This window comes from Somniosus microcephalus, chromosome 15, assembly GCF_052327205.1.
Source record: "Somniosus microcephalus isolate GS21.2 chromosome 15, FLI_Smic_1.0, whole genome shotgun sequence".
NCBI classification, from domain to species: domain Eukaryota; kingdom Metazoa; phylum Chordata; class Chondrichthyes; order Squaliformes; family Somniosidae; genus Somniosus; species Somniosus microcephalus.
Genome location: NC_141001.1, coordinates 35520253 through 35534637, shown reverse-complemented (window position 1 = coordinate 35534637; position 14385 = coordinate 35520253). Strand labels below are relative to the sequence as shown.

General features: G+C 44.9%; 1 protein-coding gene across 2 annotated transcripts in view; it reads right to left on the bottom strand.

The window, feature by feature from the left end:
* The window catches only part of slc25a22a (solute carrier family 25 member 22a), a 146519-nt gene that overhangs the window by 48749 nt on the left and 83385 nt on the right, over positions 1-14385 (bottom strand). For both annotated transcript variants that reach the window (XM_086007645.1, XM_086007646.1), the window contains exon 5: positions 6168-6258. In XM_086007645.1, the coding sequence (XP_085863771.1) occupies positions 6168-6258 (91 nt within the window). The remainder of the gene's footprint in view (positions 1-6167; positions 6259-14385) is intronic.

The window sequence follows — 14385 nt, the reverse complement described above, 5'->3', positions numbered from 1 at the left end:
TGAGCGTGATGCTTTGGTGGTTGCACTGGAAATCCAGGCCCAAGATCACGCTCGCGCATAGATTCTTCATGATTAATACTTTAAAATTATCGTATACCGTCCCGTTAACGGACAATTGTACCGTGCAGTAACCCAGAATGGTCGATGTCTGGGTTTTATCAGCCATAGAGATGGTACCCCGAGTAGGGACCACCTTTAGGGAGAGTTGTTGTGCCAGTTCAGGGTGGATAAAACTCTCCGTGCTTCCACTGTCAATTAAACATTTAACCCGGCACCCGTTTACCTCGATGTCCACCATTTATTTGGATAGCGGGTGGGGCCTGGTCTGGTCCACTGTGACCGATGCCACTGTAGGGCCCTGATCGAGACAAGATGGCGTCCACGCTGTCTGCTCACAAGATGGCGGACCCCACGAGGTCGGGCAAGATGGCGTCCAAGATGGCCGCTCCCACGGCGCACACGCGGCGGTGGCGGGTTTTGGTTTTCCGGCGGGGTTCCTTCTGCACACCTTCCCGAAGTGCCCCTTCTTACCACACTTAAAGCAGGTGGTGCCTTTCGCCGGGCACAGGTTTCTGGTGTGCTTTGGCTGCCCGCAGAAGTAGCAGTTGGGTCCCCGACGCATCGCGGCTGTCGTAGGGCTTCTGGGGGGGAGAGAGCGGGGCCCCGACGGTGTCGGGCTGCCGGGCGGGGAAGATGCCTTCCAAGATGGCGGCGCCCTTGGTGCACACGTGGCGGCGTGGACGGCGCGGGCTGAAGAGTAGGCGTCCGAGTTTCTCTGGGCCACATCCAGGGATCGCGCGGTGTCCGCAGCCTGTTTCAGGTCCAATCCCGTTTTTTCCAGCAGTCTTTGCCAGATGTAAGTGGAGCTGAGGCCTGTGATAAAGGCATCGCGAACAAGCTCGTCGGTGTACACTGCGGCTTTTACATCTCGGCACTTGCAGTCTTTGCCAAGCATTTTCAGGGTGCCTAGGAACTCCTCCACCGATTCCCCAGGTCGCTGTGCGCAAGTGGCGAGCAGATGCCTAGCATACACCTCATTCGTAGGCTGCTGGTAATGCGCCTTTAAGATGTCGCAGGCGGCCAGGTACGTGTCGGCGTCTTGGATGAGGGGGTAAACCCGGTGGCTTACCCAATTCCGCAGAATTCCGAGTTTCATACTCGCAGCGTCCGTAGCGTCTTTGACGGCTGCGGAATTGTCCAGGAAGAATTCCATACACATAAACCAGTGTCCGAAGCGTGCTGATGCGTCCGGAGCATGCTGATCCAAATCCAAACGTTCGGGTTTCAGGAGTTGATCCATTGTGTTGAAAAATAAGTTAATAAAATTGATGTGCCTCAATAATCCCGAGACTCGATGTTAGCGAAACAAAACAAGGCTTTTATTAACTTAGAAGATAACACGCAGTGGAGAGAGGTATCTTCCATCTGGAGCTCTGCAGTACTGGATATGAGGCCAGACTGAGCTGGCTTACATAGAGGCCAGGTATGGGGCGGAGCCCTACACACAACACATTCCATACATTCCAATATACAATACAATGGTGAGGAGAAACCTGAAACCAACCACAGTCACAGGCAATACAATGGTGAGGGGAAACCTGAAACCAACCACAGTCACAGGCAGTGATGAATGGAATATTTCATCACACTGGGCCTTCAGCCAGAGGTGCCGAGTGGATGATCAATACCAGTCACCACCATCACAGAAGCCAGTCTTCAGCCAATTGGATTCACTCCACGTGAAATGAAGAAACGGCTGAGCGTACTGGATACAGTGAAGGCTATGGGCCCCGACAACATCCCGGCTGTTGTGCTCCAGAACTAGCCGTGCCTCTAGCCAAGCTGTTGCAATACAGCTACAACACTGGCATCTATCAGACAATGTGGAAAACTGCCCAGGTATGTCCTGTCCACAAAAAGCAGGACAAATCCAAACCGGCCAATTACCGCCCATCAGTCTACTCTCAATCATCAGTAAAGTGATGGAAGGTGTCATCGACAGTGCTATCAAGTGGCACTGATGCCCAGTTTGGGTTCCGCCAAGATCACTTGGCTGCCGACCTCATTACAGCCTTGGTCTAATCATGGACAAAGGAGCTGAATTCCAGAGTAGGAGTGAGAGTGACTGCCTTTGACATCAAGGCAGCATTTGACTGAGTCTGGCATCAAGGAGCCCTGGCAAAACTGAATTCAATCGGAATCGGAGGGGAAACGCTCCACTGGCTGGGGTCATACCTAGCACAGTTGAACGTCAATCATCACAGCCCCAGGACATCGCTGCAGGCGTTCCTCAGGGCAGTGTCCTAGGCCCAGCCATCTTCGGCTGCTTCATCAATGAACTGCCCTCCAACATAAGATCAGAAATGGGGATGTACGCTGATGACTGCACAGTGTTCAGTGCCATTCACAACTCCTCGGATAATGAAGCAGTCCATGCCCGCATGCAACAAGACCTGTACGACGTTCAAGCTTGGGCTGATAGGTGGCAGGGAACATTCGCGCCACACAAGTGCCAGGCAATGGCTATCTCCAACAAGCGAGAGTCTAACCACTGCCCCTCGACATTCAATGGCATTACCGTCGCCAAATCCCCCACCATCAACATCCTGGGGGTCACCATTGACCAGAAACTTAACTGGACCAGCCACATAAATACTGTGGCAATAAGAGCAGGTCAGAGGCTAGGAATTCTGTAGTGAGTGTCTCACCTCCTGACTCCCCAAAGCTATGGGGGAGGCATCAGGAGGTGCTTGCAATAATCCTCAATAAAACCAATTAAAAATAAGTACATTTATTTAAATAAAATTATCCCCATATCTATTTATGAACCGAATACGCAGTAGGAAAAGTAAAATACTTGAAGTTATGCTGCATAAATATTAATGTACAAATGCTTAATGCATTTGTATGAAATTCCATTGTCTTGAGGCATTAGTCTGCTTTTAATAATTGAACATTAAATGTGTGCACAGCATAACTGAAGACCTTAGTATTTTATCCACACAAGAATGACATTATGACCGACTGGCAGTTACTAGTTTAAGAGGTCTTAAACTGCCTATTATGCATCCCCTATCTCTTTTAAACAATTATATTTAATGGGGAAAGCAAGTTTAGGGAAACATAAAATATTCCATGTAAACACTTCCTTATTGATAGACCCGCGCCTAAAAAAATTATACAAGTAATTTGAAAAACAATCTGAGCAGGTCCTTGCTGTCACCATTTAATTTGGTGGCATCATGCTGGGTAAAGTCATTACCCCAGTTTGGTTCCATCATGCAGGAGCGCAAATGACTCTTTCTGGCAATGTGCTAAATTTGTGACGTCGACCAGCGTCCTCTGGTACTTTTTCATTGCTCTTCAAAAGCTGACTGTCAGCTGATTTTAGCCCCAATAAACGACAGCACCAGAGATCCACTCCCAAGATTACATTTTTTTGATATAAAATAATTTAAAATTTTTTTTTTTAAAAGCTACAACAGCAAAGGTCAATTTATGTAGAGAAGCGACTATTTCCTTCCCCGTTAAGTATTGGGCACATTTCCTGGGAATTTTATTCAAAGGTCTGCTACACAAATTCATCCCAAGAAATTAATTAATTCAGATTTGCTTTCTGTACAACGCCACAAGGCTGCTGCATCTTCAATGGAAAGGATAACGTGACATTCAGCTTTGATCTAGTCATGCAATAGAAAGCAAGTACCGAAGGTTAAACTATAGGCCTCTACAGGTAAACCACAAGACATGGACCATTCCACTAAGTCACATTGGAAAATTAAACAGCATGATTTTTTTTTTTTTTAAAACGTGGTCAGATTTGAGAGAGAGAGACTGCTTTATCGTGCTAGTCTGTATCTCCCATCCCCCAGTCACCTGCTTCTCATATATCGGAAACAGTCATCATCCATACACAGTGATTACGTGTAAGAGCATCTGCTGGCTTCTCCATAGGGATCTGAGTCAGCCAGAGTTGCAAATGACTTTGATTGTCTGCAAGGTTAAAACAAGAATAACCACCAAATGAAGCTAGATCTAGCAAAAGAATGGGGTTTTATTTCAAAGCTATAAAAACATTTAGCTTTTCATTATCCTTCAAACAGAACCCACATTATTTGGATCAGTAAAATCGTTTAGTTCATTACAAAACAACACATCAAGGTTTTTAAGAACCTATGAAAGACAAAGTATCCGACACCACTTATTAAGCCTTGCTGCAGTGGGCGTTACTGTCATTTTGAGAGTTTTATCTGAGCCAGGAGATGCTACTGCTAGAAATGAAAATATTTGCTCTGAGTTACAACCATCTGGGGTCCCCAAGAGAAAGTCGGGTCTTTTGACCTAATTTGGGAGTTCGCACATTTTTTTTTTGGGGGTGGGGGGGGGGGTTAGCTGGGTGGCTGATGCATGTGGAAATTAGCATATTTAAAAAGACTCCAAAACATACAAAATCTACACCCATCTATAGGGTTTCTCTATATGGAGTGTGTAATCTCTCCCTGTAGGGGCACATCTCACTTACTTAAGGCTAGTGAGTTCGGTGCAAGCTGGCAGAGTCAGAGTTTCGGGATTCCCCAAGTGTACTGCTGGGCTCTAACCAGCTAAAACCACACATCATGCGCGAGTGTTGTCATTGGTAGGCTTCCCAATGGTTCTTCAGCTGGGACCACCCCATTAGGGCTTTGGTCTGTTGGGTTATCTGGAACTGAGTGGTCAGAATCCCAGCCTCCAGTGACAGGTCTATCTTTCCAGGTTCCATTAGTGAGGCTCATTGATCACCAACAGTGCCCTGGAATGCTGCAGGCCTGCCCGGCTCAGATATTGGATTACTGAGTCTGTCACAGAGACTTGACTTGGTTGCAAAATTTCATGCATGCCATCTTGGAGCCACTTTTGACGCCAAAGAAATCCATCTAACCTCCAGCCGCAAGGAGATAGTCATAAGCCAATCACTGGACCACTAACGAGTGCAGGTTTTGAGTCCTTGTGAGGTGGACAGCAGGTACCAGGAGCTCCTCACAAGTGGTATGGTGAATTGCATAGCTCATCATAAAATGTGTGAGTGCATTGCCATTATCATCCTGATTACAGCATGGGCACATCCTATACCTCACTGAATGATGACTCCACCAACTGGAAGTGCTTCAGCAGCAGTTATTTGCCTCTCCAACCCAAACTTGATAAGCACTAAGCCCCAGATACAAAACATGTAGCCTCCAGGTAACACCTTCCAATAGATGCGGTCATAAATCTTAGTTTCCTCATCAGCTACGTGATGGACATCTACCTTCAGGGTGGTGGAAAGACCTAGTCAGTCAGGGCAGCCTCTGACATGCCAGCTACCTTGATGTTCCTGATATCCAAGTCCAACGTCTACCAGGCTTACGCACCATCAACTGCTTAATCCAGATCCTCAAGGACTTTGGCAAAGAGACATAGTGTAAAGCCGACGCCACCTCTAGGGTGCTGAGTGACAGGTCAGTGCAAGTCCCTTCTTGCAATCACTTATTGTCAGAAGTCCATCTCACAGCTTAGATCCTGCACATTTTGCACATGGACCAGAGGAAGTCCTTCCGTTGCATGCCATGAAATTCGGGCAACTGTTTGGTCATGCTTTTTAAGCCACATGAATTGCGACTTTGCTAACATTTAGGACAACCCAAAGCACCCTTCAACCCCAGTGTCAGAGGACTGCGCCCAGGCTGAACCTGGCATCCATAAGCGACATGTATATTAATCAAATAGGGCCTCATGGAAAGTCCAAGTGGGATGGTTTAAAGTGGTGAAAAGTACATAAAGGCAGGAAACCTTTACACACCAGTGAAGTAATGTGGTCCGAGTGCATTGGCATGGTATTCAGGTGCAATTTCATAACTTGGAGCATTTGTATGTGGATGTTTTATTTCTATATTTAACATTAAAACAAATAATATTTACAAAACGTGTTCATTGCTGAAATCTGAGCCAGCTGAGATAATTCTACAATCCCCAATATTTTTAGTGGTATGCTTGGAATTACACTCAATGAAGAGGTTGATGTATGGTTTCCAAAGCAGTCAGTTAGTCAGCAGCATCAAATTTTGGCTGCTATGTTTAACTACACATTTCCTCCCCGCCCGCAGTACCTTCATCTTTGTCTTAATTTGTCAAAAGAACCTTCCACTCACCCATCTTTGGAGAGCATTTGACGGAAGAAGTCATTTGCAGCGAGTTTGATGGCCTTTTCAGGCGTAACTAGGGTAAGATTGACAGCAGCTCCTGGAATGATGTAGACGGGAGGAAAGAAAAAAAAAGCAAAGCATTTCCAGTTAAGAAAAGTATTTTTTTTCTCTCCAAATCTTCAACTTACAACAGTTCAAACCTAGAACGCAAATACGACAGAAACACGTAGACTATTATAAAGCAAAAACACAAACTAACACAGGTATTTATGCTTCTGTGACTTCACAGTGACAGCTCTCAAATGTTACATGGAAGCACTAATTGAAGACAGCAGAGGTTAGAAATAGCACAAGGACAATGTATGGTTAGTAATGGAAAGCTTTGAAAGAGGCTGCAGTTCTTATGTGAGGTGTTCAGCGTTAAAACATTTCATGGAGGGGCATGCAGCCAACTATGCACTATGGCTCATTACTTCTACAGGTCACTGTGTACTCTCAGTTTCCTTCTGTTCAAAGAATGATTGCATGCTAGCACGACATTAGCCAGCAAACACACATACACTGGAGCACCCAATCAGATGGGATTTCACTGTTATATGAACACATAATTAGAGCAGTTTTAGAATGAAGTGCAAATTTGTTAATAGTTTTAAAGTGTTTTATATATTTAAAAAAATATATAATGAAGGATAAAAGATAGCTCAGCCTCAAACCAGATAGAAACAGCATTTGAGTGTCAGAAACGCCATCACTCAAACTTGCGTGCTTGCCTCAGTTGGGCGCATTGTCAACTCTCAGTTAGGCACACACATGGAAACAAAAGTGATGGAGGGAGGGAGGGAGGGAGGACAATATTGCCCTTCAAGCTCCCTCCCTTCAAGGGTTGTCAGATTTTGCCAAGTCCGAAAATGAACACAGGGGGAAGCTGTGGGGATGTGGCTTTGGGATTCTCATATACAAAGCAAATTATTTCAGCTATTGTGTGATCTCAATATTTAACTGGTACAGAAAGTGCATTTATTTCAGTAGAGTCTGCCCACCACCACACCCACCCCCCACACCTTTCCTCCTCTGATAGCATGCCTCCCTGCTTATTTGCCAGCTTTTTGTTTAAACATTATAGAGTTAGATGCAGCACTTAATTCCTGGATCTGGCTGCCCCTCTCTTTGTTGGTGTTGCTGAACTTCACTATGAGGCTCTGTAGCCACAGGAATAGTTTGAACTGATCAGATACTGATATTTGACTATAAACTCCAATACCCGGAAAAGAAAAATCTACCAAAAAACCAACCACAAAACTGGAGAAAACTGGACATTTGTTGCTTGTTTACTTCATTAAAAAAAAACCAGCATGGCTGAAATAGGCCACTGAGCACGTGGGAGGAGAAGCGGAGGGTGAACCCACATCAGAGCACTGTTGCTTCAAGATACTATAGACAGGTTGCTTTAAAAAGAGATACTGGCTTAGGAAAAGGGACGAGTGTCAGCCCTACACCCTCCATTTATTCTTGAATTGTGTCCCCTGGTACCAAACGATGGAGTGGCTCCAACAAGGAGTCGTGGTGAAGTTGGCAGCCTACTGCTTGGAGGGGGCACAGTGAGCAGACTGTAAGGAGAGAAGAATCAGAGCAAATGGGAAACAAAATAAGCCACAATTATACAGTGAAAAAATTGTGAACATTTGTCGCTATGAAGATCATAGCCCTTTGATTACCGACAGATTTGATCAGCTTTCTAAATACCTAAGCCTTTCTTTTGCAGATCATGTTTTTTTTTCCCTAAGTGATGGTGTGTTTCAGGCCTACACCATTTTGGTCTCCTCATTGGTTGCATCATCCACAGCCGGGGGGGTTTAGACAGGTAACCTGCTCAGAGGTTATCATTCTCAAACTAGCTGCTAGGGGATGTAGGAGATACACAATAATGGCCTAGGAGCGAGTCTCCCTCTGCTTCACTCCTTCAATGCAATAATAGCCCGACTCCCACTTGCTGCCTCCCTAAGGTAGGATAGGGTTGATGGCGTATGAAGGTTAGGTCATGTCAGGACGGGAAAGGCTGGATGCATCAGTTGGTCTTTTCCTGTCCCTTTTCTTGGGAAAAACAGCATGGCTGAGATTGGGGACTCAGCGAGTGAGAGAAGAAGTGTATAGTAAACCAACATCCCCTGCTCCATGGTACAAAATACTGCTGCTTTGTGATATTACATCTACAGGAGTTGAAGAATAAAAGAACTGTTCAGAACACACAATGCTTACTAACCGCATAGTTGCCAGATTGGAGAGTTCCTGGAAGAAGCCACTCTGGAAACTCATTTTAAAAATATCATCAAGAATGGACAGAGAAAGCAATCTCTGATGCACAGCGAGCCGCTGCAATGCGGTTTGTCGCTTTAGGTAAGCACAGAGTCTGTGGATTAAAAATCTGGCGATCAGCAAAGACTGCACTGACTACTTTTAAACTGAGCGTATTAGAATTAGGAGCCTTCTAAAATCACTCATGCTTGCACAGCCAAAAATGTACTGTACATAAATTCACAACTTTCAATTTTACATTTAGCAATTTTTTTATTCCAATCCTCCAAAGGGTCCAGTAAGGGTATGGTAGTTTAGTGGTTATGTTACTGCAACTAATAATCCAGAGAACACAAGTTCAAATCCCATCTTGGAAGGTTGAGAATTTAAATTCAGTTTGAAAAAAAAAATCTACAAATAATGCAGGAAAGATGTGATTGCACTAGAGAGGGTACAGAGGAGATTTACCAGGATGTTGCCTAACTGGAGAATTTTAGCTATGAGGAAAGATTGGATAGGCTGGATTGTTTTCTTTGGAACAGAGGAGGCTGAGGGGAGACTTAATTGAGGTGTATAAAATTATGAGGGGCCTAGATAGAGTGGATAGGAAGGCCCTATTTCCCTTAGCAGAGAGGACAATAGCCAGGGGGCATAGGTTTAAAGTAACTGGTAGAAGGATTAGAGGGAAGTTGAGGAGAACGTTTTTCATCCAAAGGGTTGTGGGGGTCTGGAACTCACTGCCTGAAAGGGTGGTAGAGGCAGAAACCCTCATTGCATTTAAAAAGTACTTGGGTATGCACTTGAAGTGCCGTAAACTGCAAGGCTACAGACCAAGAGCTGGAAAGTGGGATTAGGCTAGTTAGCTCTTTGACAAACAGTGCAGACATGATGGGCCAAATGGCCTCCTTCTGTTCCGTAAATTTCTATGATTCTATGAAATAAATAGCTGGAATGAGTAAGAGAGAGCATGAAGCTATCGGACTGCTGTAAAAAAACTGGTTCACTAATGCCCTTTAAGGAAGGAAACCTGCTGTACCACACCAATGTGGTTAACTCTTAAACGCCCACTGAAATGGCCTAACACACCACTCAGTCAGGTCAACTAGGGATGGGCAACAAATGCTGGCCTCGCCAGCGATGCCTACACACCAAGGATGAAAAAAAAGTATTTAAAAAGTGGAAACCTTGTAGGGAACGTTTTAAAATAAGCGCTTCTTTGGGTTAGCGTGGTCGCAGAAGGCATTCGAGCTCCAAAGCACTACACTGTGGAGTGCCTCATACCCATGGTACCATATCAATATGGAGTGGGTTGGGGGCCAGGCAATTCCCCACAAGGAGAGATGTAATTGGAGGGACAGTCACCTGCAAACACTCGCTGGTAGCTGGGCATGGAGCAACATGGCAGAGACATGGGAGTGGGACACCCAATCATGCACTCACCCTCCTAGACAGGAATGGATTCTACTGTGGAGGGGGTCACATTTTCTGCAGTTCAATTCAACTTTTCTAACCAGATTTCACACTAGTAAATTCTAATCAGCTCCTGCTCTACCTCAGTTGTACTTGTGCAAATAGCAATTCACTGATGCATAATCTAAATGTTGTAACTTGATTGAGGTGACCCTCCTGTGTTCACAACAGTTAGGAAATACAGGGTCCATCTCCTGGGTTACAGAGTTCTTGGTCTCACAGGCTAGTGTCTGCCAAAAGTAAAATAAAGGATAGTCATCTCCACGTGGCTCAGAGGCACTGGGAGAGTCCGGCGCTCGCATCTCCCTCCTGTCCTGATTGCAGGATATACATGGGCTAAGGAGGTCAGGTAGAATGGAAGGGGAAGGGTCCACTCTCATCATTAGTCAGGTAGTCACTCGTGGGATAAGGTAACCAAATCAAGCGAATGATGGAGGAAATCAAGTGATTCACTGTCACAATGTTGTGGGGTTATGGAAGAGTCCAATGGACTCCAGGCAGCGAATAGCAATTGTAATATACTGGCAGTAGCTCTTAAGCAACAATGAAAAAGAGATGAAGATGCCCTCAGACCACAAATGGCCAATCTCCAAAGATGGATTCCCAGACTGCTCACATTTCCATTGGCCACTTTAGAACTGAAAAGTGGGTTTTCTAACTAAATTCATATGATGCAATGGGGCAACTATCAATGGGGCAACTATCAATGGGGGTTTGTGTTGATGTGGAATGTTGGGACGCAAGTCAATCTCGCATGTTACCAAATTCATGAACTCCACTGCAATCCAGCAAAAGGCGGTTTGCTTTCCCAGAGAGGGAATAAAAATTTGGAGGGTGTGAGATGCATTGCTGGAGATCTCTTAAGAACAAGTGCAACAAAGGGACATTGGGAAGGCCTGGAAGCCAATTTTCAGACTAGCCACATAACAGACCAGGGAAAAAGGAGAGAAAGAAGCTGGAAAGGAGTTTGCATCTTCCCATAAAAAAACTTCATGCAATGTCACATGATCAGCTCCATTCTATTACTACACATCATCTTAGATCATTTTTAAACCACCTCCCTTTCTCCATAACCTTCCAATACTCAAACCTTTACCCAGAGGATTTTTGGACTGAAGGAAAGAAACTGCAATTTAGTTACTTCCCTCCTCTCTCCTGGCCAAAACAAAAAGGGAAGAAATACTCTTCAAAAAGGTTCAAACATCATATCATGTGACTTGCAGGGGGCAGACTGCACAGGCTTCTGGGTAAAGCCTCTGCTTCAACAATTCATGGTACCAGTCACAGTGAATTATTGAATGGGGTGTGGCTTGCAGAGGAAATTACATAGAAACATAGAAGATAGGAGCAGGAGTAGGCCATTCGGCCCCTCGAGCCTGCTCCGCCATTCAATGAGATCATGGCTGATCATCCAAATTCAGTATCCTGTCCCTGCTTTCTCCCCATATCCCTTGATCCCCTTTAGCCTTAAGAAATATATCTAACTCCTTCTTGAATATATTTAATGAATTGGCCTCAACTGTCTTCTGTGGTAGAGAATTCCACAGGTTCACCACTCTCTGGGTGAAGAAATTCCTCCTCATCTCTATCCTAAATGGCTTACCCCTTATCCTGTGACCCCTGGTTGAAGCACTGTCATCTCTAAGTCAGGCACCATCCTGACATAGACATATATCGCAGTTCTTTCAACATTATTGGGTCAATATCCCAGATTAACACCATTGTGGGAGCACCCTCACCACAAGGACTGCAGCAGTTCAAGGAGAAGGCCCACCACCTTGCCAAGGCAACTAGGAGTGCGCAATAAATGCAACCTTACCATCGTCGCCCATATCCCAAGAATGACAAAAGTTTTTTAAAAATTCAATGTAATGGTCCAAAATGTTGCTACTCCATGAGACGTGCATTGTTTTTTTTTGTTTTTTTAAACTTTATTCATAGGCTTTAAACAGCTGGAAACATTTAGACCATCAACTTGAAAAAAATGTGAGTTCCATGCAAAACACCAGTTAGTAGGAAAATGAGCCCTGCTCCAAACTTGTCCCTTCACCACTCCGTACAAAAAGCATTTATTTATTCAGCATTCCCACTTCTTCCCCCAAAAAAGAACATCGCAACAAGTTCTTTCATTATATGCATTTACCATACCATTAAAAGTGGCACTGGTCTTTTGAGTGCCCATATTTTCTCGTACTCTGAAAGAAAACAAATAAGGTATTTTCACATCTACATTTGAAGGCTTTCTTTGTTACAGCTCTGCATACATTTCCACTCGCATATTCAAATAGAAATTCACAAACACCTTCAAATAACTCAGCTAAAAAAACAAAGCACAAATTTTACCAAAAAAAAGAGTATAAGCAGTGACTAGCTTCAAAAACTATTTCAAGCTGACACAGAAATTCTGTCTACAATCTTTTCGAAGTAAATTGCAATGTGGAGCCAATGTGGATAAGTGCACCACCCAATGTGGTACTGAGTCATAGAGAAGGTTCAGGCTCGATCCTCGTTCTGTGATAAATTAGCTGATCTCAGCTGAGGCCAAGGGGAAGCACTACAAATAGTGTCAGAGTGCCTACACTGGAGGGGGGTGAAATCAGCCCCTTGAGTGACCCCCAATAGAAAGCAACATGTGTACATTCGTTGGGCGAAGACAGGAATGGGCTTGAGTGTGAAATGTTCCATGCCCCATGGTCAACAGGTCTGTCAATGTGTGGACTCGGAAACTCACATTAGGTACTAGAGTGTGCCTGGTTACCTTGCACCTGAACCCCAGCTTGAGTTAGTGCCTTCAGGAGAGAAAATATACACTTTTTTTACGTAATATAAAATATATATGCACATGTATTGCATTAAATTGCATCTCAATAGCTAAAGTTGCCTCCAAGAACCTTGGTTTCCTCTTTTATTCCAAACACTCCATTTCTCCTCGATAATAGGGTGCAGGAAAAAGCAAGTCATCTGAAAGACAAGCCCTCTCACCTCTCTCTCTGCAGCAGTCTTTCTTGCTTTTATCTCATCATACTATGGCGGTCAGAACTTCGCTGAACGCTCTCTCCTCTTCCTTGCATGCTCCAAATGCACCGTTCTACACCTTCTGCCCTCCGTTCCCAGTTTGTTGAAATCGAGACTCGTCACGCAGTCTCTTCTCATTCTTTCCAACAACCTCAAAACTATCAGGATTTTAACGTCCAAGTCAAACATCGCCCAATCGCTCGACTTCTCTCTTAATTTTCCTCTACCTTGGCCTGTTCCTTCACCTTGGTTCCTCCTTAAAAAGAAAGAACCCTCCCACATAGCACTCACTGTTGTGACAGTAACTGGTACGGAAGTCTAGTGGTTGATACAAACTAGCCGAGGACCGGAGTTCAAACTGAAACACAGCAAGCTGTGAATTTGACTTCAATCTGGTAATTTGTGGGCTAGTACCAGAAAAGAAATGGCCACGCAACCTGCCTGATCCATCTGATTCAGTAACATCTTTCAGGGATGGAAACCTGCTATCCTTATCACGTGACTTCAGTTCTACATAAAATGGGAATCGGGGGGGGAAAACTCTCCACTGGCTGGAGTCACACTTAGCACAAAGGAAGACGGTTGTGGTTGTTGGAGGTCAATCATCTCAGCCCCAGGACATCTTAATGTCCTCAACTAGGCATTTTCAATAAATGTTGTTAGAGTCTCCCACATCCCAAGAATGAACAAAGAAACAAAAAAGTCATTGGATACAACCTTAATTGGAGGCAGCTATGCTGATGGGCATCGTATAAGCAAACAAATGTGAACACAGCCTCTTCAATACAAAGCAAACACACATCCATTTGCTGTTTAAGTTGCACCAGGTAAAATAGGCAGCGAAATCCCTCCAAATTGCCAGTAGCAGCTCTGTGAGCAGGAACCAGAAAATTTCTATCCGCTCTACAAAATGCACAATTTTGCTGTCCCAGTTGCATTAAGAGTCAACCAGTTGCCTGCTTATTTTTTTTTTTTTTTTTAAATTCATTCATGGGATGTGGGCATCGCTGGCAAGGCCAACCTTTGTTGCCCATCCCTGTTTATTGCCCTCGAGAAGGTGGTGGCGAACCGCCTTCTTGAACCGCTGCAGTCCGTGTGGTGAAGGTACTCCCACAGTGCTGTTAGGGAGGGAGTTCCAGGAGTTTGACCCAGTGACTATAAAGGAACGGTGTTCTATTGCCAAGTCAGGATGGTGCGTGACTTGGAGGGGAACTTGGAGGTGGTGGTATGCCCATGCGCCTGCTGCCTTTGTCCTTCTAGGTGGAAGAGGTCACGGGTTTGGAAGGTGCTGCCGAAGAAGCCTTGGCGAGTTGCTGCAGTGCTTCTTGTAGATGGTACACACTGCAGCCACGGTACACCGGTGGCGGAGGGAGTTGCCAATCAAGCGGGCTGCTTTGTCCTGGATAGTCAAGCTTCTTGAGTGTTGTTGGAGCTGCACTCATCCAGG